General features: G+C 47.7%; 1 protein-coding gene across 1 annotated transcript in view; it reads right to left on the reverse strand.

The window, feature by feature from the left end:
* ITPKB (inositol-trisphosphate 3-kinase B) overlaps window positions 1–12,273 on the reverse strand; it is a 70,399-nt gene extending 58,126 nt beyond the window's left edge. The window contains exons 1-2 of the mRNA XM_040612217.1: window positions 11,687–12,273; window positions 9,137–10,220 (exon numbers count right to left, since the gene is read on the reverse strand). Coding sequence (XP_040468151.1) covers window positions 9,137–10,057 — 921 coding nt within the window. The 5' untranslated portion in view covers window positions 10,058–10,220; window positions 11,687–12,273. The remainder of the gene's footprint in view (window positions 1–9,136; window positions 10,221–11,686) is intronic.
* Between the last annotated feature and the right edge of the window lie 15,496 nt (window positions 12,274–27,769).

A 27,769-nucleotide genomic window follows, 5' to 3' on the forward strand; every position in this document is an offset into this window, starting at 1 on the left:
GAGGCCAGCACAGTGCCAGCAAGCAGTGTCCAGCTCTCCCCCTTGTGCTGCCATGACAGGCATCTACCTGAGCAGCGCACACCTGCTGCTACCCCGTGTTCCCATCTGCAGCAGCACCCAGAGGTGGCAATACCACCCTGGGGCCTTTCGTGGTCACTTTGTGTGGGTACTGAGGGCAGCACCAGGTACTGGGTGATGTTGAACTGGCCTTGATGGATCTAAGCTGATGCTATGGATTAAAAAAATGAATTGGGCTCCATTTCAGGGTTCAAAGAAATGTTTGAACTTATGGGCACTGGTTCAGGCTCATCGCTAATTATATCTCAGGCTCAGCCTTTTAAACTAGTTCTGTAGTCCTCAGTAAGGGCCACTTCGCAGTCCTTACTTGAGCTCCTTGCCAATCTGTTGTTGGATTTTCCACTTGACATTATTAAGGGATTAAGTTGTTTGTCTCATCATCTTTTATCTGTCTTGCTGAGTTTCCTACAAACAGACTTTAGCCAGAACAGAGAAGATAGGAGGAAAAAAAAACCCTAGCACTTTCAAGATATAATCACGAATTGGGATTTGTCGTTATTATTGTTTAAATTTATTAATTTGGATGTGTAAACTTTGCTGACTCCTTTAATCTGGAATGTATTAAAGAAAGCATTAGGTATTACAACATGTCATTGGATTATACTGTCCTGATTCAGCTACAGCTGTGGAAGAAATATATAACAGGAGATCCTGCAGGGTTATACATTTTAGACTTAGATCATCAATTGCCATAGAGAAGATAAAAACAAATGTAGCCAAGCCTGGAAAGAATGCTGCTAAAATTGGAGAAACATTTAATGTGAGAAGCCTAGGGGTGCAATAACTTTGCCTGTAACTTAACAAAACCCACCCACATAAAACATAGCAAGAGAGATTGCAGATTGGACTCTCTGATCTGCAGTCTGCCAAAAAAGCAAACCTGACTTTTCTCCCCTTCCTACAGATGCAGGTTTGAATGGTCCCTGCAGAGTGTTAAATATATATTACCCATAATAGCAACCAGATTACATTTGGACGTGCTGCTAATTCTCCCCCAGCTGCTCTGTACCTCGCTGCAGTGGGAGGATGCCCCTGGATATCTAACGGGGCTTGTGGCTGCCGGCAGAGCAATTCCTACGGTCCGCATGGTCAGGAGCCTGCTCACCCCCCCCCTCGCCCTGCCCCTCCTTGGCACCCTGGTCTTCTCTCTTTTGAGGGGTGCACATGGGCTCACTCAACCATTGTATTTAACTACCCATTTAACGAAAATGTTCTGAATGTGTTTAACTCAATGGGATAAAAGCTATTCCCACGCCTCCCCGGAATGCCTTCGAAGCAGGGCTGCAACCAACAAGCCTCAGCGGTGAGCTGACGGCCAGGCTCCGCTCCTGCCCTTTTCCTGAGCAGCAGGGACTGGAGATTGTTTAGCGAGGAACGAGAAAAAAACACCCAACCCTAAAATGCACTTTCCGAAAAGTCACCCTGCAGATGTTTCCATTTATAAAATTCCTGTCCCCAAAGGCTCTGAAGCACTGTACCTATCAACAGGCAAAACCCCCGTGGCGACCGCATCTCTGGTTCATTAATTCAGTTTAACGGTTGGATTTACAAGATGTAACTGGATACATGTAGGGGAGAGCAAGGCAAAAAATGATCAAGGACCAAAACTGCAGCATGCTCCTGCTGGCTTCAGCGGAGATACAACAGCTTTTATCAGCATTTTATCTGACCCTAACAAAAGGAGCGAATTGTTTAGCAAAGGAAGAGGGTTCTTTGATTCTATCTTGCTGCAGACAATTGCCCAAGCAAGGGCAAAGGGACAGGAAGCGAAGGGGGAGGAGAAGGAGGTGATGCTGAAGGTAGGTGCTGCCTTGTTTAGCCCTCTGCTAACTTCCACTCGGTGCCAGGTTTCTGACACCCCTTCTGCAAACGCTGATGGTGGGAGAGGGCTGGACCTGCTCCCTGGCACAGCCATCCCACCAGGACTCTGTGCTGGCTGTTCCTGGTGTTGATATATTGGTCTTAATTCAGGCAAAGCCCAAAGCATTCAGGTTGAAGGGAGTTTTGTAACAGTGAAGGCTGCAGGCTGAGACCTCCCTTTGCTTCACACAGTCCAAACCTATTTTCCAGAATCTCCAACTACAAGACTTAAAGTCAAGGATGACAGCCCAGAAGCCAAGGATGAAACCCTAGGCAAAACTCACATCAATTTGGCAAAGTCCACACGACAGCAACCCCAGGTGCCGACCTCTCTGCAAATCAAATGTGTGAAGCAAAGAGCGATGAGACAACCGAATCCTGTCCTTTGCCTCAAACTCATTAAAATGTCTGCCAGAATGTCGCTCCAGAGCCCACATACGTCTTTCAGGGAGAAAAGAGGGATGCTTTACTATTACTTAAAACCGCAAGAGTGCCGAATGCTAATGCAGTTCCTGTTGTGTACTGCTGATCAGATAATACACTGTACTGCTTACAAGAACTTGTAAATGCTAAGCCCTTGTTGTTTTACCCCCTAGCTCTCCCTCCAAAAGCAATCCTTGTGCTTTGGCTAGCAATAAATCTTAGATCTGAAAGGAAGAACTGAATTCCTTCTACTAGGCTGTCTCTTTTTCCACATCGTTAATGAAAAGAATGTTCTTTACTATAAAAAACTCACTTCTTTCTTCTCATAGTGAAATGTATGATAACAGTGAAATAAATATTGTGAGAGGGAAAAGGCTAATATGGGTCTTAGCAGCTTGAAGCAGTTTCAGACTCCAATATTACCTGTCTCTGAGAAACTAAGCTCAGAAAACGCCAACACTCAGTCCATGCAACCCGCGGCTGACTACAGCAGTGAGGATCTCCACAGGCACACAGCCGTGACAGCAGCTCCGTGGTGGTGAACTCCCACCGTGGCTGGGAAAGAAGAAGCTGCTATCTATGTTTTCCAAAAAGCTTTCACCAATTCTGAGCACATTTGTGCCACATACACCCAGACTGAAACCTGCAGCTGCAGACCCTGAGCTCCTGAACATACCCATGCCAAATCACACACTGAGAGGCACTGCTCGGTGATGACCCCTGTTACAGAGCACATCACACATTTTGCTGCCTGAACACTGATTTAAAAGCCAAATCAGAGGCACTTGCTTTTGAAGCTGGTACACCTCAGACTGGAGCAGCTTCCTGACCTGCTTGCAGCCGTTGTGCAGGCTATGCACGGTCTGGCTTTTTATGTGTATGAATAAGAATGAAGTTCCAATAAAATTTATAGAAGACATTTATGAGTACTTTAGAAACAGATTCCTTTGTCTTTCCTAGGCTCATCCTCAAGATCCCATCAGAGTCAACAGAGAAGAAAGGTACCTTAGAAGATTTATCCCTTTTATTCCATAGAAGGGTCCTCTCAAGCAACCCAGTAAATATGGAAGCCCACCTTCCCTGAGAAGTCACATTTGAGACTAGGGATTGGGCTGTGAAGTTACTCTGCGATTTGAAAGTGTTAACATTTAGTTTTTGCTGTCTGTTAAATATTAACATATCTGTCTTGGAAAGCTTGGCTGGGCTTCATTGGAAGAAAATTGGTCAAATTTACTGCACAAATTTATTTACTGGTATAAACAAAATAATCTCTTAACGATTACAGAAGACTAATCTTAGCTGAAGTGACATTCCACATCATACACAGATGCCATTATTTCTCTAATGAGTTAGAACAGATTTACATGTAAAGAAAACAGTAGCTCGGCACCGTCTTTCAGTCGTCGCACGGCATGCGAGAGCTCAGCGCTGTGCTAATATTTTCTTCACATGCAAATCTGTCCTAACACATTATAGAAATAATATGGAAAACATGAGACAGGTGCTGACTATGGTTTGATTGGGTTTTGTCATTGCAAGGCTCTAAAAAGGTAAAGACAAAACCGTAAAGTTTCCGCCGATCTGGGAACTTCACTCTGCAGACATTCAGCGTAACACCCCAAGGGTCCAACCAGCCAAGCTCCTGACATCCCGCGATTCCCATCAGAAGGGGAGGAAACCTGGCTGTTTCCAGAGCTGAGGAGCCTAAGTATGATGGGCCTAATGTTTGTTCTTCCTGCATCTCAGAAATGCTTTGGGTTTTTTTCCACGTTTTATGAATGCTTTCAGTGTGAAATTGTTTGAGAAGCAAAATATGCAAGAGACAGCAGCTGTGCTAGCAACTATGTCCCTCTATGAAAAGGATCTGCTACGTGCCATGGAATTCCTATGCTGTCAATCATGGAGAATGTGAGCCAAGAAGAAAACCTTCCCAATGAGCTTAAAAGTGCTGATAAAAATGGACTCGAAATACCACCATTTGTCTCTCATCAGGTTATGGCAGCATCTCCACTCAGCCTCCGTGGGTGGGAGACCATAAAAAAGCTACTTATTCCTCGAGAAGGCCACATGAGTAGGTAGAAGATAAGCTACAGAATAGGGAGTTGCTGGAGTGCACAGCTTCCATCCACGAAGAACCTGAAGCTCTGCCCAGCCCACCGGGCAGCCGGGGGTCCTGGTCTCACCCCAGCAGACAAGGCACACTGTGCTGCCAGGCGTGCTGTGCATGGTGTTCTGAGAACAGAAACACAGAGCTGCCCACCTCGTTCTCCTCTTCCTCCCGGTCTTCCCACAGCAAGGCTGAAGGAGGCTCCATGCTCGGGCAGCTCACCCGGCGTGCTAAGCACCTTCCCTGGTCAGTGATATGCGTTACTAGAAAACAGCCGCTGTTCAGAGCAAACAAGCAGGGCTCCAATACGCTAGACATCGTATTGATACGAGATCAGTGATACCACACACAAGCTCATAAGCTTAGAAGCTTTTAAGACAAGCGTGGTGGGGGGAAGGAGTGAAATACATAAACACAGTCAGCATAAAGACACACATTCATGGGGCTTGCATGCATCACCATAGCCGTGCGGTCATGGTTTGTGTACATGGAGACTTCCTGATCACAGTGACAGCTAGAAAAGGGAATGAAAGCGTATTTAATTTGATTGATTTTTACAGGAACAAATCAGGAGCGCTGTTGTCAGCTTGTGCCTTGGAACATCTCTAAGAGAAATAAGCAAGGGTCCCACAGGCCCTTGGCTGACACTAACCCTATCTAAACTTGGCTCCTTTCAGAAACGCATTACAGCCATTGTGAGTCAAACAAATAAATGAATTTAAAAATCGCCTGTCAGCAGCAATGTCCGTAGCTTTTTCCAAAGGCTCTTGCCATTTTGCACAGGTTAATGGAAGTCTCTTACTCCGAGCAAGCTGCTCTGCCTGTTGAAAGGAGCCGAGGTCTCACAATGCACCGAGAGCCGCCTGATGACCGTTCTGCCCTGTGTCCTTGCGTTTCCACAGTGGCTGTGGGGAAGCCAGGAAGAGGAACACTGCAGTGCCTTGCACTGCTTTTCCAGGAGCGTGGGGGTTTTCCCCTTGACAAGTCATTTTCTGTAGTACCTACTTGCACAATTTCTGCCTTTCCCCCCACTTGTCTGTTGCTTTGTCTCTAGTTGTGGAGGAACTGACAAACTAGGGGATTTAGGCCAATGATGATGACTCACTGTAGTGACCAGCATTGGAATATCGTCCTGTTAAGGGGCGCAGCCAGCACCCAAGACTGAGGCCAAGCCTCCTGCTGCTGAGTACACCTTGGTCTACCAGCTCTGCCTTGGGAAGAGCAAACAGGGTCCCCCAGGAACAGTAAAATTCAGACTCGTATTTTCCCACTGAAGTCAATGGGAGTCACAGCTAGAACAGGGCTTATTTTGGGTGTGAAATCCCTTTTAGGAGCCAGGCCACTGTCTTGGGCTACCTGTGCCACGGAGCACCTTCTCACTCCCCTACACACCCAGCCTGTGTGATTAGCCAGGAGGAGAGAAATCCTCCCTCAACATGAGACACACCGTGATGGAGACAGGCGCCTTCCAACGCCGCTGCATCCCCCTGGCTTGGGCAGTGGGTGAGCGGAGATTCCTTCCCCAAACTGCCCGTGTCACTGTCACGGAGGGCGTGCAGCGAGCACTGCCCTGCGGCATTGTCAGACTGCAGTGTCCCCATCCCAACATGCTGCCTGGACAGGCTGTCCCTCCCACACAGCCCAAGAAGGGTAATCACTCAAGTGTCTTTGAAACCTTGTAAGCATCAATAAACAAGTGTGGGGTTTCTTCAGCAGCAGCTCACAGCCCGGGGAAGCCACAGCTGCAAAAGCCCTTATGTGGAGGTTTAATCAGACCTTAAGTGGACTTGCAATTGCAGTGGCAAAATGTCAGGTTGCTTTTACTGTCACTGCGCTTCACAAGTCTGCTATAATCATGGCAGCGTCACTGTTTCCCAGTCCTGCACAGCCCACTGGGCACCAGAGCACTCCAGGGACAGGCAATGCACTGAGTAAACTGTTTCAATAAACAAAGGCAGAGCCCTTATCAACCACGGAGCTGCTCCAGGTCACGGTGTCCAAAAATGTGGCCACAATACCTTCCTCCCTTTCACTAGGCAACATCATTTTCTTACTGGCTAATTTGTAGGCCCAACCACAAATGAAATTTCCTACCTGCAGTACAAATGGGAGGACCAGTCCTTGCCAGCTGGAGGGATCTGCCCGATTCCAGGGGACACCGGGAGGAACTACAATAGACAGCCGGACATCCCCAACAGATTCGCTAAGCCAGACAGCCTCCAGAAAGGAAGGGCAGAAGCACGCCTGCTCTTTATCAAATCTGTAAACATGCTATGCGAGGTGTACAGTGCAGACCGCGTCTGCGGCAAGAACTGCTTTCCTGTTGCTCATCATTACCTCTCCTCCAGGTACAACAGCCCTCCCCTGCACCAGCAGCACCAGCACCCAGCACAGACAGGCAGGGCTCTCTGCCTGCCCCGCATTTACCAACTCAACCCAGAGACATGATGTTGGTTTCTGTCAGCCAAGGTCTCCCAGGATTTATTTTGACGGAACAGCACGAGTGGTGGAGAGAGCTTCTCACACATTCTCCCTCATTACATAAACTCATTTCCAGAACATGTGCATTGTTAAAAGGAAATAGTGAGTCCATGAAAACAAATGAGTGTGCAACCTGAGACTGCTTCAGTAGCTGCCTTCTGCTGTCATTGTGGATTTAAAAGATGTTGCCAACTGGTACACAAAGTTGGGTGGTTTTTGTATGAATCAGCTTTGAATTACTGGGCATTTGCGCACAATCCTGCTGAGAAGTTGACTATAACCTGCCAAAGCCAGTGATCAGCCCTGCACGGGACCCATGGAGCCCAGTGGAAAGTATCACTGTAAATTAGCCCAGCCGCTCCTGCTGAGGCAACTCCAGCACTGAAACACAAAATCAAGTTGCACCTCTCAGGCTGCCTGATGCGTTTTGGACCAGCTCTTCATGTCATTCAGCTTGAAGTAGTCCCACTGAGCCCAGCAGTTACTCTGATCTTAGACCTGATCTGAGCTCGCTCTGATCCAGGCCTTTTTGGCAATACAGACGAGCCTTGCCTGTTTGCTGCTGAGCCACTGGCCTGGCTGAGCTCGCCAGAGGCCACGGGAGGCTGTGCACAGTCAGCTTGAGGCTCCAGGAAGCTTTCCACAAAGGCATCAGGCATGATTTTGCCCATCAGCGAACCGTTTTTCAGCAGCAAATCAGCGGGATCTGGCACTAGGAACAGCGATTAGTACAGAGAATAGAGCAGAGATTACTACAGCTCATGCACATAAAACTAGCAGAATTTAATCGGCACAGGGATTGCAGCAGCTCCGAAAGGGAGCAAGTTGATTCATCAGTCGAGAGCCCCAAAATACAAAACTGTCTGCAAATATGTTGAGCCACAGACTCGTAACTTCATTAATTGTGCTTTTGCTCAACTGCTTCTCCATCCTGAGCAGGACAGAACCTGAGTTCTTCAAACAGGACAAAACAAGTATCAAAGCAAGCAAAGAGAGTTATTTCAGCCTGCTGAGCGTTTTACAAACCACGGTCTGTCATTCTTCATAAGTTTTATACCTTCACTTTACTTAGATGTTTCCCTGCACTGGTCTTCCTCATGTCATTGAGCTTAGCCAAAGTTTAATGTGTCTACGGGAAGTTAAACATAGTGAACCACATCACTGAAAGTTGATGGGCCTTTACCAAACTCTTTAAAATTAAGGAGCCACTGGCTTGCCCTGCATTTTTCAGGGTTTGTCAGCGTGAGGCTCAAATCGATGTAATGTTTCACAGCCAGAGGATGGGAGAGCCTGTGTGGTCAGAGAACATCCTGATGGGCATGCTGCACTGGGGTAAAGTAGTTTAAAGCCCTCTGAATAAATGGTGTGACAGCTCAGAGCAAAGCATGCTCTGTGTGGAGCATTCAGACATGTAACGAACTCCCCAAGTGACGCAAGAAATCCCGTGAGTGCCTGATTTTGGAGAGTGCCTCAAAGCCCTCCTCTTCGAGATCTTTCTGCTCTAAGGGCAGGCGACACTGATGCTTTCTCTCACCTGAAGCCTCCTAACCAGTCCTGCCACAAACAAAGATCCAGAAACAAATGAACTTAATATAAATACCTAATAAAAATATGCTTACTTAAAATACAGGATACCCCACAAGCAAGGAGTTTTATTCAAAAGGGGAATTACCAGAAGTTCTAGAGATTTTTGCTTCCATGTGAAAGGCGCAGACGCTATGGTGATGGGCATCAGTATAAATTTTAACAAGACAGCTGGCCCACGTGGTTTCGACTCCAAGGAGGAAATAAATTCTCCCTTAGGCTCATGTAAATCATGGGAAACCTCCAGCACCCAGGGGAGCTATGTTGAGGGAAAGCTGAGGCTCATAACCACGTCGGCAGAAGACTGCAGACCATGGTACGTGTTAAGCATGCTGGTGGGCAGCTTGCAGCCCCAGGGAAGTTCCGCAAGGACTGTGAACAGCGGGACGGGTACTGCTGCTCTCTCCTGCCAGTAGGGCATTTTCAGACTAGGAACAGGGATAAGTTTTTCATGCGAGGAAAAGCAAGGACCGCCAAGTAAACGGAAAGTTTCTCTGCAGACCTCTGCTGCGACAGACCTCTGCCCTTCCGCTGCAGCTGTGCCTTGGAGTGGGGATGCTGCCAGCCCTCGCCCCACCTCCCCAGGGCTGGTGCAAGACTTACCACTCGGGGCTTCTGCTGGTCCAGAGTCTGCAGGAAGGCTGGTGTCTGGTCCAGCGTGCGCTCAGGGTCGCTGGAGATGTCCTCCTCGGACTCCTCCCAGGATGAGGAGAAGCCAGTGGAAGAGGCTGAGGATGAAGACAGCTTCCGGACAGGCAAGCTGCCGGGGGGCACGGCGCCCGCCTCCTCCTCTGGGCCCCCCAGGTCCGTGACGATGACAGCGGGGATGCTCCCGCCAACAGCGGGGCACTGGCCCTCAAGTCCCGCGGGGGCCACCACCACCTCGCCTCGCAGTGGTGCAGGTCCTGATGGCTCCAGGGGGCTGCTGCCCTCTGCCAGCATCACAGCTGGGACCACCATCACCACTGGTGTCCCCGAGGGCTCTGCAGTGCTCGGCCAGACCTGCACCCCGCCAGCATCAGGGGCCTCACTCTCCCTGTAGTCTCGCAGCCAGGGTCCAGTTCCAAGTCCCACCGCTGGCGCCGTGGGGCTCACAGGACGGGGCCGGGATGGCCGGGGGCTCCGCGGCGGCTGGATGGCAGAGCTGTGCGCCTGGATGTGTGCCTCGAAGAGCCCCACTTTTTGGTTCACCTGGACATTGTGCAGTTCCCGCTGAAGTTGCCGTGCCATGGGGAGTCCTGGCTGCCCCTCTTCACCCCGGCTGCCCCGCCGTCCCCTAGGGCTGCCCGGTGGCCGCAGAGGCTCCTCAAGCGGTGGGAAGAGGAAAGCGGAGCCATGGCGTGGGGAGCGGGGCGGCACAGGGGCTGGGCTGAAGACAGGGAGCGGGCAGCAGCTGCCGGGTGTCTCTGGGCCCCTGGGCAGCACTTGTCCGGGAGAAGGCGGCGTCTTGCTCCTGCCGCTTGTCACCTCGCTGTTGCTATTCATCATCACCAAGCTATTGAGCGCATAGCAGTACACGGCCATAGTAGTCAGCCGGGGCGCACAGTGGGGCCACCACCGCTGCCGCCTCAGCGCTCAGGCTCCGCGGGGCTGCCGAGAGTCTCTCCACGCTGGGACCAGCAGCATCGCCAGGAGGCAGCAGGGGAGCTGGGCTGGCCCCGGACCGCAGCTCCATAAAATGGGACAGCTGGGGAGAGAGAGAAGGACAAGTGGTGAGAGTAGCTCTGTGTCCTGCCTAAGCTCACCCTGCGGCTGTGCACACAGCTGGCTGGCTCTCCCCTTCCCGTGTGCCCTCCCACCAGTCCCTACACACACCTGCATGCATCCCCAGCGTGCCACCCCCGGGGACATGGCCAAGCCTAGTCGTCAGAAGGGTCTGAGCCAAGGGGAAATCAGGTTTGGGGCCGTTTCCCCTCTTTCCTGCCTTCCCTGCCCCCTCTCCGGGTTGCCAGTTGATGCAGCCACAACGGCAGTGTCCGAGAGGACACACAGTCAGCAACTGTTCCTGCAGCAGAACTGCGGAGTTAGCGTCAACTAGTGTGAGCTGAAAGTTGGCAGCTTTCAAGTTTTAGCCCCAAAAGCTGTCATTTTCTGAAGGAAGGAAAAAGCTCTAAATGGCTTGAATTTGCCACCTTCCAGTTTGTCACCTATGACTGAGATCAAGTCTCAGGCATAGATTTCTGTTCCGTGATAAACATGAAGGCTCGCTGCCTGCAGGTTTGTATGGTAATGGGACCACGTCTCCACCACTCCCCTAACTTACCATGCGCAACAAAGGCTTTGCACACCTTCACACGTGCCCTGCCTAAATGTGCCTCCCCCGTGTAGCATCTGCCTTCTGGGGCACTGAACACTGCAACTGCCTCCAAGTCACCGCCCAGATCCCACATAGAGATGTGTGGTGGTGTTTGCCCTGGGGGGTGTGTGTGTGTGTGTGTGTGTGTGTATCTGTGTGAGAGAGACTGCTTTTGTCGGTGGCTGCGCCCCTCTGTACTTCAGCGTGCTTTCCTTCATGTCAGTTTGCTCCATGTGCCACTGGAGCTGCAATCCCCATCCCATGCTGGGGCATGGGAACCTGCGCACACACTGCCTACATGAGTGTGCAGGGTTGTTTATGCACGTCTGGCTACGGGTGTCTTTGGAAGCATCTGCGTGCGATGCTGTCAGTGATAGTCTTAATGTGTCTCCCCTCCCTGTGAGACTCCTGGCTGGCAAATGGCCACAGCTCTAAGCACAGTCCCCAGCGACTTCGTGAAGAAAAGGCTCCCCATCCCTTCAGGCACTGCTTGGAGGCACCCTGAGGCTCAGCTGAGCCCGGGTGTAGCGGGCACCCACCCTTTGCAGGGATCCCCGGCTCCCAGCGCTCTGGCTCGGGTCCGACCACGGCACCGGCACGAGGTGCTTGGCCAGATTTTGGGTGCGGGACGGCCCGCTGGGGCCGGGGCAGGCGCGGGGTGGGGGCCGGGGCAGGCTGCGGGACGGCCCGCTGGGGCCGGGGCAGCACCCTGCCCCTTTGCCTGCCCCCACCTCGCCTCTTCCCCGCCGCAGGGCCCCGCCGGCCCCGCGCACCGCCAGCCGTGGCCGCCGGCGCGGCTGCTCGGGGGGGACCCCGGCGGAGGGGGCGGCCGCGTCCCCCCACCCGCCGCCGCTTACCTGGGAGCAGGATCCGCGCCGCCCTCAGTGCGCGCTGCCCGGCTGTGCCCGCCGGCGCCGGCGGCCGCAGGGCGCTGCAGAAACCATCTCGGCGGGCGCGCTGCGGCCGGGAGCCCCGCTCGCTGCGCGGGTTCCCGCGGGTTCCTCGCCCCGCGGTGGAGCGGGGGGCGCCGAGCGCTGCCCCTCCGCGCTTCGGCGGCCGAGGCTGCGCGGGCGGCTCCGCGCTTCGGACACCGGGCAGCTCCGCGCCGCGGCCCCGGCGCCCGCTCCCCGTGCGGCTGGAAAGGCGGAGAGAGGAGGAGGAGGCGGAGGAGGAGAGGGAGAGGAGCGGCGAGGAGGAGGAGAGCGGAGGGAGGGGGTAGGAGAGCAGGAAGGAAGTTGTGAGCCTGTCTGGGGTTGAACTCAGCGGAACAAGTTTCTTTTTTTTTTTTTTTCTTGCTCGGCGCTGCTCGGCTGGAGGGAAATACTGAAGAAAAAAAAAAGTTTCCATTGTTAACTAAGAAAAAAAAAAAACCCACCACCGCCGCGTTTTGGCCGCTGTGGGTTAAAGATACACGAGCCATTTTCCACCCCCGAGCAGCTCCGCGCCGAGCCCCGGCACCGCTGCCGAAGCCGCGGGCGCCCGGGGCGGGGAGACACCCCCGGCATCCCTGCCCCTCCGCCTGCTACCCCGGGCCAGGCGGCCGCGGCGGGGGGTGCCTGCACCCCGGGAGCGCGGAGCTAAAGGCCCCCCGCGTCCCCATGCGCCCGGCCTGGGGGCAGCGGCCGTCCCGGCCATTTTGCACGGCAGCCCCTCTCCCCCGGGCGCGACGGCTCAGTCCTCAGCGGTGCTCATCCACGTCTGAGCAAGGGGCGCACGGCCCCCTGCGGCGTCGCTGAGCGCATCCCGGGGGGGCAGATGACCCCACACCCCCAGACGCCAAACACCAGCACAGCCCCTGGCTGCAGCGTTGCCCCGGGTTGAGGCAGGGCTGTAGCTAACACGTCCCGGACACTGCCCGTCCTTTTTGCTTCAGGGTAGGCCACGGGCAGCAGTTCCCCAGCTCCTGCGGCCCCCAAGGCACGGGTCCTGCTTGGCAGAGGGAGCGGGCTCTTGGCTGTGATACAGCGTGATTTCTGTATCAAGATAACTCATTGGAAATAGTTGTCCGTATGTCAGCACTTCGGGAGAGCAGGCTCTGCGATATGCTCTCAAAGTAGTAGTCAAGGTCAAACCCAGGTAGCAGTTTTGGGGTTGGTCTGGACTGACCAAGGGGGTGGGAAAAAAAGAAAAAAGAAAAAAGAACAGCGATTTGTCTCTGCTAGGATTTCACAGCTAGAAATTTCCCCTGGAAAAGCAAATTGATGTCACAGCACATCAGCTTTTTGTAATTAAGACATAACCTCGAGCATAAACAGGGGCAGAGAGGTCTCTGAATCTGCAGAAGGTGTGGATTGCCAGTCCCACACGCAGGCAGGCAGAGACACCCAAAATGAGCTTATGTTTGTTTTTTCCAGTAAGAGAAATGCTATTTTGAATTCTGGGCAGGAAAAGAGATTTTTAGACTCTTTCCACTCCAATCTGTCTCCTCAGTGCCTGTGCTCAGCCAGGAACTGGTCTTTCGTGAAATAAACTCTGTGATCAATCTTTCTCAGAGAAGTGAGCCTCCTGCATATAACAGCACTATTCATGGGCATAACCTTCCCCTGGTGTGCAAATATCTGCATATTCTGGTTGTCTGTTGTTCCCATTCCCGTAGGAATGTTTGAAAAAAACAATAAATCCAGGAATACATGCAGACAAGCAGGTTATCTTCTTTTTTAAAACAGCTGCACTGTGCCATGTTAATAGCATCTGCATGTACTCGCAGGCACTACTGCACATCTGTGTGTGGATGTTTTGACCATTCTGTGGTGGTGTTTAAGAGTATTTACACCAGCATAACCACAACGGGTGCTTAAAGCCCTGTCTTAAAGTCCCATGAATTCAAACACCATCAGATATTCATCCTAACAGAGCAGGACAAATTCACTAAATTCACTGCTGCACACATTTACTGATATAAAACTCATTTTTGTCATGTAACAGAAACATGTGATGTCCAGAGCTAGAAGTCGAGCTGTTCCATGTGCATTATATACAATGACAAGCTTTTCTTTATGAAGGAAGTAGCTAATAAAAGTGGGAAGAGCAAAAAAAAGTCTAGAGATAAATCTGTGACTTTTCAGAATGGGTAGGTACAGGAGGGAAATAATTGTTTCCAGACTGGAACCAGGCAGCAGTCCACACTGTATAGTGAAGAAAGAGCAGACAGCTTTCAGCACACTTGTTTCCAATGAAGTGGAAACCAAGCGTCTGAGGTTAGCCTAAATGGAAAGCACGAACTGAAACAGGTTGCTAGTCTAATCCAGGAACAAGGATGAAGGCAAGAAAGGAGAAAAATTTCTTTCGGAGACAGACGGATGTCTCCAGGCACCGGCGCTGCTGTAGCTGCTTGATGCTGCCAAGGAGCCTTCTCTGTGGCTTCGGCACCATTGCATTAGGTGCTGTACAAAGAGAACAAAAAGATGGTGCCACTCCAACTTGCTTACAATCTCAGTGTACATCATTCCTTGAGTAAAAGTCCAATGTCGGGTCTTAAAAGATTTTGCTCCTGCTTAAGCCATGTTCTTCATTGGATACCGAAGCAGGCTGAGTTAGGGCAAACAGTTGATGCGGCTGACTTTTGCGTGGGCAACTTTTCCTTATTCAAGAGAGTGGGGCCATTAAAATCAACAGGATCTGCCACTTAGGAAGGACGTATATCCACTGCAAGATGTATTTAGTCCTGAAATAAAGCAAGGACAGACACTTACAGAAGGACATGGAACTGTCCTAACTTTAACATCTCCAACTGACACATTGGCTCTAAGCCTTTGGGGAAAGAAACATCACAGCTGTCAAAGTTAATGGCTTCCCAGCACCTCTGTGTACCTGAAGGGAGACACATTAATTATTGTGTCTCATTTAAAAATAGTCGTCCCAGATGTGCTCACTCTGCCCCATGAGCAGCGTGTGTGGCTCAGCTGGGCTATGGCTGCTGCACCCCTGGGTCCAGGGCTGCTGAGTGCTACAGGGTGGTGGCGGGCGGTTTGCAGGGGCAGCAGGACGGGCCCTGCTGTGCAGGAATGGGGGGGGTGGGGGTGGGGAAGCGGACGCCTGGCTGCAGGCTGCTGGTGGGAGCGGTGGCTCTTGCAGCAGGAGTGTTTGTGCCCCACTGGAGTCAGATGAGAGGCCTCTTTGGGCAGGAGGGGAGATCAACTGCACAGGAAGCAAATCCTGGAGAGGAAAAGTGGACAGTACAGACGAGGCTGTTTTACTCCTTTCAGCCTCTGCCATGATCCTAGCTAATGTTTTGCTTTGCTGCTAAAGCCTGCTCCCATGTACAGCCCTCTAGGGCAAGGGGAGCTCTGGCCGACCAGTATGGTGCCGGTGACCCTCTCAAGCACATGCAGAATTGTCCTTTGCTACTTTATAAATCCTCTTCCTCTGGAGTCAAGGTCATGGTCCACATCTCGAGGCTTACCATGATGAGCCCTGGGATAGTATTGAAACGATTGCCAGAGCATGAAGATGAAGATGGTGACCCTGGCCTCTGGCACAATGATGCTCACATCATTGTGAGGGCCTGAGGCTTGGCAATACTGAGATGTGTTGCAAGTCTCAGCACTTTCCACTCTATGCCTTCCCCTGACCTGCTTTCCTTAGGGAAAACCCAGAGACATGTACTGATTGAAAAAGTACGCCATCCCCAATCCAAGCCACAATAACAGGCAAAAAAAAACCCCAACAACCAAACAAGGTCCTGTACTGCAGAAATACCTCCTTTCACGGAGAGGGGAGAACAGCTGCATGATAGATACTGGTCATCCTATTGACTTAAATCCTTAGAGGTACTCAGTATGGTGTGAGCTGTATTATGAAGCTAGAACAGGACAGAATCACAATCTACTTAATATCAATCCAATTGTAAAAACAAACCCGAAAAAATCGTAACAATTTAAGCATAAAACAACTGCAATCGTAAAGTACCCTCCTCCTTCCATTCTTTCTTTATTATAAGATTCATTTTAAAAATTGTTATTCTCTGTCATGTTTTGGACTGGTTGGACAAGACAGCCTTCACTGTGTTTCAAAGATGAGTTGTCCAAACTGTCACAGTTCATCCAGCTTAGCATTAGAAGGACCATCAACATCATTGCAGTGGAAGTCAGTATTTTACGGCATTTCCTCACCAGTGAGTTGAATCTTACAATCATGTGAAATACAGAAATAAATGGATAAACACAGAGTAATTCTATAGTCAGCAGATTTACTTCATGTTTATGCCAGCATGACGGAGAATAAACCTGGCTAATATTTTACAAGAAAAAGAACACTGAAGACTCAAGAGGAAACACAACACTGAATTATGTGCTGCGATTGTCTGTGTTCGGGCAGGTGACTGTCATAGGCATGGCACACTTCTGGGCTGGCAGGGGAAACAGAGGCCTGAGAAAAGGGCTCTGGATGTTTATCTTGCACCAGCCCTTTCACATTGCTTCAGTGGTAAAGCAGGTCAAATAAAGATGCTATATTTCCCAGCTCCCAGTGACTCCAAGCTGGCTTATCTGGTCATTTGCTCCTCTCCCACTATCCCACAGGAACACATATAATGGCAGAATTAAGCAGTGACTGGTTACTATTTTTGGTGCCAGGTCCTGTTCAGGGATCAAGAACACATGGCTCTGCAGAGACACCTGTAGCAAGTCAGTGTAATTTAGGGTAGCCTGTGTACTGCACGCACGTCTGCCTGAGCTTGTACATCCACCTAGAGCACAAAGGAACCAGTTTTGTTCTCTGGGAGCCTCCTCCACACATTCCTGCCTGCACCTCACCCCGTGCTGCACCAAGTCATGTGGCTCAGTGCAGCCAAGAAAGTGAGCCAAAGATCTCGGCGGTCTGTTCCTGGCCCTGCCCCGGCTGTGCTGTGGGGTGTTAGCAATGTGGCTTATTGCCTCTCTGACTTGTTTCGCCCGCTTGTGGAACAGGCAGTACATACTAAGACGTCCTGTGCCTCCTAGGGTATTTGTGGCTGTGACCTGCCTGAAGTTTCACATACACTTGGGGTCCTTGGAGGAAGGGATGCATACATCCTATACATCCATGCACAGTGCACATATGCAGAGCAGTAGTGCTGGGCTAAGAACATCAGTTTGGCTCACAGGCCCCAGGTTTTGCAGCAGGACTTTGGAGAACTGTTACAGTTTAAGAGAGTAAACCGTATGTATGGAAAATATGCATAGCAAACTACTGTGACAAGGAATTATATATACATATGATAGGCAAGAAACTTTAGGAACCCTAGAACAAGCACAGGATGTTACATTTCCTCTTGATGCAATGCATATATGCTAGTGGTACCTTTATTTTTCCCTCAGTTAGTAAAATCTCCAGGATGAAGATGTGAATGCTCACTGGTTTTACGTCTGGATATGCTCAGCAGTTTCAGTGCCACCCTTCCTGTTTTTTCCTGGTGTCAGAGAAGACCCCAGCTCTGCCTTTGGTGTGTGCCACAGCTGTGGTCGCCTGCGCTGCAGCAGGGCTTTACATTGACACATTGACCCACAGTTGCTATTTGCTGATAATAAGAATACAAACATATGTGCGTGTTTGGGGAGTGACCCATGATTCAGCATTAATGTTTCCTTTTTTTGCACAGACCGAAGTAGAGGCAGTAGGAGCACATGAAATATGTATTGTTGAGTTTTCCTGAGGTTCAGTAAAAATAAAATTATAAAGGGAAATCCTTCCCCATTGGATCCTGAGGCTACTAAAAGTTGTACCCTAGGTCTGTGGTTAAGGGGATAAAACAATTAGAATTCAAATACCGCTTCATTGTCTGAAGAGGTTTTTCTTATTCATAGGTCACAGTTATTCCACTAGACTGTGACCACATAACCATAATTGGGCAGCTTTGCATTTGTTTGAGATAGCTATGATCACAGCAGGAAAAAGACAAGCTATTTTTTAAGTGTGCGGTGTGTCACGTAGACTGTTTTGGGTTTGGTAGTATATGACAGGGGTATTAACTTCCAGGGCTGTAAGATTCCACTGCACCTTTTAGGGATGAGATGAATGTGGAGTCACAATAAATGCTGTCCAAATTTCTACTCTGCGATGAGTGATCTCTGTGTTTTGAAAAACTGGGAGAGAGAGGGCACTGAAGAAGACATGATTAATAATTTTAAAGCCCATACCAGGCTGTGGGCATTTAATTTAAAGCATTTTGGCTCCCTCCAAGAAACTATTTTTGCCTGTAGTATAGTAATATATTTTAAGGATTTACAATAATATTTCTATTGAAGGACAGATGTTTACCTTTGTCTGTTCCTACATCTGTGAAAGGAAAAAAGCTTTGAATGAGTGCTGCAGAGTTTAATAAACTGGCAGATCTAGGTTGATTCTTCATAATTTTGAATAGGTAAAGCAATAGGGTTATGAAAATATTCCTAAATTATGTTGCCAGACAACAGTGTGTTATCTGTGCTGTTTTCTGCATGTAGCACTGTTCATTGCCATGCAACAAAGTGCAAAGGTCACCAGACCCTCACCCTGAAAAGCAACTGTGTTACAGCAGTCGCTGGAAAACACCAGTCCTTGAACATAAAATTGTTTCAAGCCAAGAACATCTTTCCTAGACCGGTTGAGATCCACACGCTGCATCATGCTTTTCCTCTGAACAACTAGAAGTAAGTAAAGTCCTTATGAAAAGAACAGCATTCCTGTCCACCTAGGAAAATTTTCAGCTCTATCACGTTTCCATGCATGCATGCCCAGGCATAATAAAGGTGCATTTTAATAGTACCAAGAGCAGCTTCTCTATCCCCACCTAGCACTGGTCAGAGCCCTGTCTCCCTGCTGCCCCCTGCCCCTGCTCTGGAGACATCCACTCCTGGAGCTGCGAGCCGCTGTCTGAGCTGCCTCACCAGTTCTGGATTTAAGCAGAAAATTCAGCAACGCAGCAGTTCTCCTTGCAGTGCTCCCACCTCTTCTGGCTGGTATGCCCAGGACAAGGCTCCCTCTTGTGCTGTCCCTCCTCCTCCCCCAAGTATTTCCAGGTTACTCCTGGATCAGCAGGGTTATTTGTCTCTGAGAGGGCACACGTCTGAGATTTTTAAGCCACTGCTGCAAACTGCAAAATTTATGATCATTGACATTTTCCACTCTACTACCATGTGCTCTCTAACCTTGGGCAAGTTCCTACAGCTGGAGTTTTCACCTCTGTGTAACTAAATTGAAGCATTTAAACCTGCTGACTGCCTGAATAAGAAGACAGATTTCAAGACTGAGATAGTCCCTTACCTCACCACGAAATTTGCCACTCTTCACAACTCTCTGTGCTCCAAGAAGGAGGCTCCTTATTCTTCTTTTCCTTTGGAAAAGTGAAAGTTATTTCATGGTCTGGCAGGTACTAACAGCTGCTTGAAATTAGATATCTAAAAAGCCATTACAGCTGGGGAAGGTGAACTCTGGCCCAGAGAAGAGACATTAACCATCCATTTCCAAGCTTGCTGAATAAGAGCTGACGAGCTAGACTGCAGCTCTAATGGGTTCCTGCTTCCTGCTGGTTGGGGATGGACACCACAGAGTTCCAGCTGGCTGCTCTCTTCTTCCCAGGGGAATTCACCTAATTGCCTGAGTAACTTAACGAGATGGAAAAGCAAGGACAGAAAAGGAGAGGTGTGGGGCTTGCAGGTCCTCAGCAGAATCTCTGTTTACTTCCCACTCATTCCTCAATCCTTTTCCATTCTTTGTTTTCCTCCTTTCTGGACACTCCTCTAGAGACCTGCAGCCTTTGCTGTCTGAACCAGATTCTCCGACAACAGCTGACAGTAGCGTTCTGGACCGGGTTACGTAGAACTTCAGGCTGGCCTGAGGCAGGCAGAGCTGTCAGAGATGGTGCCGCAGAGGGGCATGGCAAGGAGGGACAGCTGCTCCCTGTTGGGGGTCACCCATGGTCCTGCCATGCTGCCCACAGGCTTCTGCTGTTTGAGAAGAGCAGGACTCGCCTGGCGAGCGGGACAGAGAGACACCTGCCCAGGCAAAAAGAGCATGGAGGAGGGAGAACCCGGAGAGCTGGTGAGGCTCTGCTGGCTGCAATGCCAGGTGGGCTGCTCTGCCCTCAGAGACCGTGGGCTCTTGAGGCTGGCAGAGGGAACACAGCCTGCACCCCCGGCTGAAGGCACTGGAAAAGCTGGCAGCCATTGTGGTCTTCTCTCCACCAAGAACAGACCGAAACTGTTTTTCTTCAGGGCTGTTTTACGAGGAGCAGGAAAAGGGCACGCAGACACAGTGCCAAGGATTAACTTTACAAGTGTGTCTCCCTCTGACAAGATGTTTGAGGTTAGCCAGTTCCCTGACGTTCTCTGCTGCTGGTTGAGAGCAGCCTTGTCCTGAATAGAACAGGAATGGTGCAAGAGCTCAGCCATCTGACATCTCGTCTTCTCTCTTAGCGACGGGGAGATCAATAAAAGCTTCCAGAGAAATGCCTTGGAATGACCCTTTCTGATAGGAGAGACAGTATCCTGGAAACACCCATTGTTTCTTGGCAGAGATACTCACTTCATTCCTTAGCTGCACAACCAGATTTCTTTAACTCTCATCAGGGTCATTTTTGGGCTGGATTGTGAGTGTGTTTTATGTAAAAAAACCAACCAACCACCCACCAATCACTTTGTTTCCTTCTGTTTTATATTTCTGACATTTCCTAAAAGGAACAAAGTGTTGAAACAATGGAATGCTTTTCTTTTTTACAACCCTATCTATCATTAAGAAACAGTTTGCTTAACATCCCTTCTTCCCTGTGAAGGCCATGGATGGGGCTGAACAAGACTTACAGGATCCAGTAAGTCAGGTGCCATTTGTGTCACCAGCAACAGTGGTCATCGTGGAATCACCTACCATTTTTACAGTGTCAAAAAGAGATATGGAAGAAGAATGGAGCAGGCTGACATTTATTACAGTTGGTGGAACAGACAAAGTTAAACAAATGGAAATTTGGATTCTTTGCAGGAACAGACCCTATATGAGGCTGTTGAGTTAGGCAGGGCCCTGGTTTTGGAGGCAACATCACATGAGCATACTCAGACTTGAAACCTCCAAGAAAGACTGTTGGAGGCTGCCTTAGCAATCAAGAAAGTGGTGCATCAGAGATGAACCAAAGAAGGAGTTCATCAGAGCTGTCCTGCTCAGCAAGCTGGGCCCAGTTCTCCCCTGGCTGTCATCCCACTATTGTTACTGGAGAGACACTGGAAGAGACTTCAGAATAACAGGTGAAACACTATTCTTCTACAAATCAGCTTCTATTTTACTGCAGTAGGGTTTCCTTTGCACACTTGAGACCACTGGAGACTAGGAGATGAACTCTAGCAAAATACCAGCCATCAGATTTACCATCTAAACAATGATCTCACCTGCAGAGTTTTTTAAGTGGCATCTTATACTTCTAAACCCCTGACTTGAAAGCCCTGAAGTACCTGCACTGTCACATTCCCATCCTCTTTCCTTTCCCAGAGAAATCGATCTGGATGGGAAGTGACAAGTCTACACACGTTTTGTGAACTCTTAGGAATACTTCTGAAAGTTGAGATAGGGAGAATGAGAGCACCAAAACACCCATACTATTGGAAGTGGTAAGTGCCCTAAGAAGTCCCCCAAAGTTCTTGAGACCCATACCAGGGAATCTTTCACTGCTCAGCCTCACTGAAACTGTCAGTGTTTTTTTCTCACCTCCTCTCCATCAAGCTGATGGCCAGTTCTGCTCATGAGGAAACCTGTAGTAATTCTGTGGAAGCCAAAAGACTGAATTGTGTAGAAGTGCAATCAGGCCATGAGGATTTAGTAATGGATTTGACAGGGACACAGAGAATTGGGGGTTGGGGCTGTTCTAAAATAAATAATTTAATTTGACCAAACACTTAATAAATTCTCCCCTTCTACTTCCTTTCTGAATGCAGTTATTTGTCCCAGTAGTTAGTTTCACACTCATCCATGTCCAAATTAATTTCTTTCACATGATTAATCAGCAGCTGGAAGCAGGTGATGTCGTGGACTGTCATTAAATTCTCATCAAATATTACATTTCTCTCTCTCTCTCTCTTTTTAAATTTAACTAAACAACTGTAGTGATGGCTTTGCTGGCTGATGGCCAGCTGAGTCTCTGCGCAGAGGCACACTCCTTGCCTGTTTTCCCATGTTCCCCAGCTTGTTTGCTTTCTGATGGAAAAATTAACTTCCACGGCAAGACTCTGAGTAGCAGCTACAGCTGCAGTGTATTCAAGAAAAACATACTGCAAGGACCAGAGGAGTCATTACAGCCCCAGCAAAACAGGGGTTCATCCCTTTTCCCTCAGAGAAAAAGCAGTGCGTGGGGCAGCTTCAGTGTCCCAAGGTGATCAGACAGATTCTCTTTTCAGACAGAAGATGGATAGAAGGAGGTTTCCCTCCCTCAAATGCAAGCTGTCAATATGAACAAGCATTACAATTGCATTTACATGGAAACAAAATATGTCTCAGTTTTTGGCCACTTTTGAAAAAGGATGACAATCTTTGCAGGAAGGGTGCGTGATGCTTTACCATTGATGAAATTTGCCTGGTAGTTGTTAATAGAGGTCATCTCCCAGGTTTACCAGAAATGGGTAATGCCTGAAGTCAATATTGCACTTCATTTTCTGTTAAAAAACTGATTAATGATACTCATCTTTTTCTCTGTCAAAACTATGTTCTCCCATTCTTAACGCATAAATGGTTCTCAGAGGTTTTTTTCTCAAGTTTCGGGTGAATTGGAGGCATTTGCCTGGTACAGTAGGTTGCAAAAGGGGAAGGTGGGGCCTTGCATTCTGTAAAAACTATGGTTTTTTTGTCAGGTTCTGTCTCCAGCAATGTATCAGCTTAAAACCCCCACATCTGGTCTAACCTGTTCTCAATAAATGCTGTCTTTGAAAAGGCAGTCTTGATGGGCTGGTTTTGGAATAACTCTGATGGTTTATTTTCCATTTTAATTTTCAAACATTTCAAAGTGTATATAACATACTGTGAGCATAAAGGTGATGAGTTTTGGTTGATTTTCTTTAATTGAGATGTTAGCTATATTGCAGGCAAATGGATTTAGAATAACTTACAGTACTCAATTTTCCAAATTGTTACAGAAGGATGAGATTACAGTCTAATACTGTCTGCTAATATGCTTAAGCATTTTCAATTATGGAAGCTTTTTTATAAGTAAATGCAAAAATATTGCAGCAATTCTGAGTATCAACAGGATTTGAAAGCCTTTAATTAATTTTGGTTACATTTAAATAATGATAATAGTTTGAGAATAATAAACCAGAGCAGACCCAGGGAAGACTCCCATGAAGTGGATTGTGTCACACCTGAAATAAGTTTTGCCTCTTTCTCTGGCATTTAGATAATATTTGAAAAATCCCCCAAAGGCCAGCAACTGTAGCTGGAAACTGTTGGAAGAAGGGTTCGCCGGAGTCAAGAAGACGCTCAATATGAGTTATGCATCTTGCTCAACTTCATTAGTTTCTAACACTACTTATATAGAACCGATACACATGCATATTCTTAAAGCAGAAATATAATTGGTTAGTAGTCTCTAAATACGCGCGGTTCTCACACCCCTAATTATCATGACTAAAATAAGCATTCTATCCATGTAGCTAATTGTGCTGCTGTGCTTCAGCCTTGTAGTTTGTTACTCCCTATTTTCCCATACGGTCCCTACCTTTCTTGGCCCTGCACCTGCTTTCCCAGCAGCTGTAGCTTGTTACAGCCACGGCCTGTTGGCACAACATAATTACTTGGTCTCAGGATTCAAGAATAGCTCAAGGCCACCTTTCTTGTTAACTTCAGCACAGCAACTTCAGTACAATTCTGATTACAGGCCTATTCTAATACCAGGCCTGGACTGTGCAGATCTTCAGAGATTCTAAGGCCATGCTTCTGCAGCCATTCTTCCACAGGAAACACAAATTACAGTCTGCATATGTTACCCAGTTATATCCAAAGAAAAATACCTACTGATTCGAGTGGGTTATGGAGCAGGCCTCATACTGTACACCTAAACTAGAAATTCAGCTGTCTCTGGGATGGAAACTGGTCAAGTTCTCTCTTCCAGAATTCAGTTTAAAATCCCTTTAAGCACTGTCTTCAAGGAAGTACTTTTTTTCCACATTTCCTGTTTTCACTTGTAATATTCAAAAACTGAAAGCAAGGATTTACATCTAAGGTACTAAATAATCTACTGAATTCAGATCAGTTTCCACTGGGTAGATACATTTTTTCCATCCACATTTAAGGTAAGCATACTGGACAGCCTTTCTTTTTAGCAAGCTGATGCAATGTAAACAGGATGATTGACTAGGGTAGCTCTTTGCAGCTACAAAAAGAAGAGCTCTGAGCATTTGGCAGCATCCCCACAGTACAAGTCAGAAAACAGAGGTCAATAGCAGCGACAGTGTGATGCCCAAGGCAATGCAGGGAAGCAGTAGCAGAGAGAGCAGTAAGGGCTCTTACCTGCCAGCCCAAGCCAGAACCATCCCTGGGTCTTGGAACTGCACTGACAGCTCTGTCTTTGGAGAGAGGAACAGAGCTAAATAGCTAATAATAGCGAAAGCCTTTTTCCTCATTCTTGTTTTCATATGGTTATGTTTGCACGATGAACTTCAGTAAAGCCAACACACCAGGTACATTACTTGTACTACTTCCTGCAAGTAGTTGTTTTTCTGACAGTTAATGTATTAGCTGTTGTCGTAGTAGTTACAAGCTTGTCTGCAGCTGTCTCGGCTCAGCTTGGCTCGCCCAGACTCCCAGCTTTTATTAGCTCTGCTCATACTCTTCCAGTGCTTCTTGGCCTTGCACTTACTGTCCTCCATGTTTATTGTCCTCACACTTCTGCTAGTGCTTCACAAAACTCCCTAGGCTGGATCCAAATGCTGAAGGGAAGAGAATCACTGACTCCTACAGGCGCTCAGTCCTTCCTTTTCTGAAAAACATGCGGTCCTGCAGAGAAGGTTGAATTTAAAAGCCTGATTAAGCATTGTTAGTTTTGCTGGTTTGGTTTCTAAAGGCTAAATATCAAACAATAGTACAGGAAGCCAACCCGAGAAAGGGCTGGGATGCATAGCTGCTGTTTATTTCTTTTGAAAAACTTACTTAGGTAGCCCTTTACTTAGTTTATCCTATGAAGCAGTCACTGAGACACTGCTGAAAGCTGAGAGCAACACCTCAGTACATGGACAGCCCATTACACAAGCAGTGCTACTGAAACCACAGAGTGTGGGTTATTCCACAGAAGAAATGGGGATGCACTGGGAATCAATTTCTGTTTTCTTTTAGCAGCACTGGTCAGCTGGACAACCTACAGACAAATAAAGGAAGCCAGAAGGGACCTAGTCAGGCCTTCTGGCACAAGTTGGACTGCAGACCTCCAAAAAAGGGTTGGTTCTGAAGGAGGCAGAGGTAAAAGGTTTTTTGATTATCCATTCTTCACCCCATCTGCCATTGTTGTTTGTTTTTTTTTTTACATCTTCTTTCTCCTTTGGTGGGGACTGGCCAGCTTAGGTGGTGTTTAGAGTCAAGTTTTACAATTTGCAGACACTAATGGAGGTGTTTAGTTTCATTGCTGTGTATGTTCAAGCAGCTATTCTTTATGATTCAATTTTTCTTCCATGAGTCAACTTATGCTTGTTTCAGACTACACAAGAAATATTTTACAATGAAAAGCCTCCCAACACTATAAGCTAAAATTTAGATCACAGTATTTGGTATATCTTTTGAGTGTAAGTTTTATTTCATGTTTCTTTATAATCAAGAAGAGAGAAATCCTTCTAGAAAAGTCCCCAGGAGGCTGGTATCATTTGTATACTTTTTCCACTCTCTTTTTAGATTTGAGTAGATTATATCTTATTTATAGGAGTCCACTGGAGAGTTCAGATAAACCAACAAAGAACAGCAAGAGATGCTGACAACTGGCCTCTTCCAGCACATGCTTAGAATGATGAACTGTCCATCAACTTTGCAGAAGACAGTTTGGCTGAACCAAAAATGACATTAATGTTGTTAACATTAAAAAGGAACTATTTCAGCTTTTCAGAAATGTATCAGCTTTACAACAAGATCAAAGCACAAGACAAAACAGATCCCAACATTAGGCAAGGTTCCACTTGACTAAATCTGGTGGATGTAAAACAGCTTAGAGAAGACATGTCTTTGAGAAACAGGAGATGTGGGTCTGATCCTCTCAGACAAGTTATTCAGATGTGGGCTTTATACTGCCTACATGGGTGTCTGTGTTTGCAGAAGAGGTGGCCACTACCATGATCAATTCTATGTTAGTCTTCTACTTATTTTCTCTAAGTATTTTAGGAAGGAAAGATTTCATTTAGGGCTGAATAAACTTATGTTCCACAACTCAGAGCAACATTTTACAGTTTTTCTTATGAATGCAAATAAATGCCAGATATCTCTACCATGGATCAGTTCAAACTGATTTCAGCCCAGCTCTGATCTATTTGGCTCAGTCACCAAACTGAAAATTTATTCAAATAAACTTAAGACTCAGAACTTCAGTGACGTTAGTGAAAAACACATGCATATAACAAGCAGGAGTCTTTCTACCCAAGAGTTTACTCTCTAAGGAACAAGTTAGGCCTCAGAAAGGTTCTATGCTTTGTGTTGTATGAACATTTAGAAAGTTTGTGCAGGAACTAGGAAACCAGCCTGGACTACCAATATCCTAAAACAGTACTCAAGCCACAAGCTCTTTTCTTCTTGCTGCTCAAATCTCCCAGTTCCTTTCTGCAGCAAGACTGGTTCTAATGGTTAAAGCCTCTCCTCACTATCAGAAGAGCTAGCTTCCTTATTCCCTTAGTGTGCACAAGGGGAAAAGCTCTTAGACACATTAGCTCAGCTCTGAGATTAGAATCAAACAGAGGTTCTGTGTTCAGATATAACCTCTACAGCGGGAATGGGAACAAGTTCATCTTTCCAAGGCCTAGGAAAACGCATCTGCCATCACCTTCAAAGTGCATCTGCTGTGGCATTGATTGTTTTAACTACAGGGCAGGATCTGAAGGCTAGACTCGATTCAGCATTCACAACGAATCTTCCCTGAATAAGCAGAGTAGGCTTTGAGCTTATAAAAAGTGTCACACTGGCCACCTGAGTAAAGAAATTAAGAGGTGAAATGATTTAACTTGCTTTTAAGATAGCTGCACTGGGCGGAAGAATTAAATGAATCCAATGTTGTTATGGAACCTCCTGTATAAATGTTGAAATAAACAGGAGTGTGAAAAGCTCTGAGAAAGACACAGGAGACAGAAATGCAGTTTAGTGAGGAAAGCAGAGGTGGGTGAGAAATGATCTAAGTGTTGGCATTGTCTGCAGTACAGTGGGCATTGCTCATCTTCATGAACAACCTAGCACTTTGCTACCCCCTTCCTGGAGGGGCTGCCTCAAGCCACTTCTCACTCAGGGTAATTATCATTTTCCCCATGCAGATGGAAAACCTAAGGTAGGGAGAGGTAAAGATCAACATTGGCCACCGATTTTCGTGTTTCTATTTCTGCATGTCTAAAAAGAAACCTTTTGGTTTCCTTCATAAACGCCATGACTTTCATGAACCTCATGACTCTCATGAAGTGTGGGATATTGTCTGCTCAGCATGTATAAAAATGAGGCTCAAAGTGTCTCAAATTCAGCATTTGAAATGAGTATGTAGGAAATGTTGTTCTCTTATATGCTACTCTTGCTCATACAGAAAGTTACCATTACCATTTCCTTTTCCAAATTACAGTGAAGGCATCTTTCTTCTTTTTAAATAATATATCTGATTGTGATATTACTTACCACAGCTTTTGTACTCACAAGTTTTGAATACAAGCTGTAAGTCATACACAAATAGCATGGAGGTATCTTGCAGCTGCATTGATTTTTCCTGATATTTGTATGAGCAAACTCATCAGACTTGATGGGGAAGATGAGGAAACTGCATCTTCCCTACATGTCACGCAGAACTG

This window comes from Falco naumanni, chromosome 12, assembly GCF_017639655.2.
Source record: "Falco naumanni isolate bFalNau1 chromosome 12, bFalNau1.pat, whole genome shotgun sequence".
Lineage (NCBI taxonomy): Eukaryota > Metazoa > Chordata > Aves > Falconiformes > Falconidae > Falco > Falco naumanni.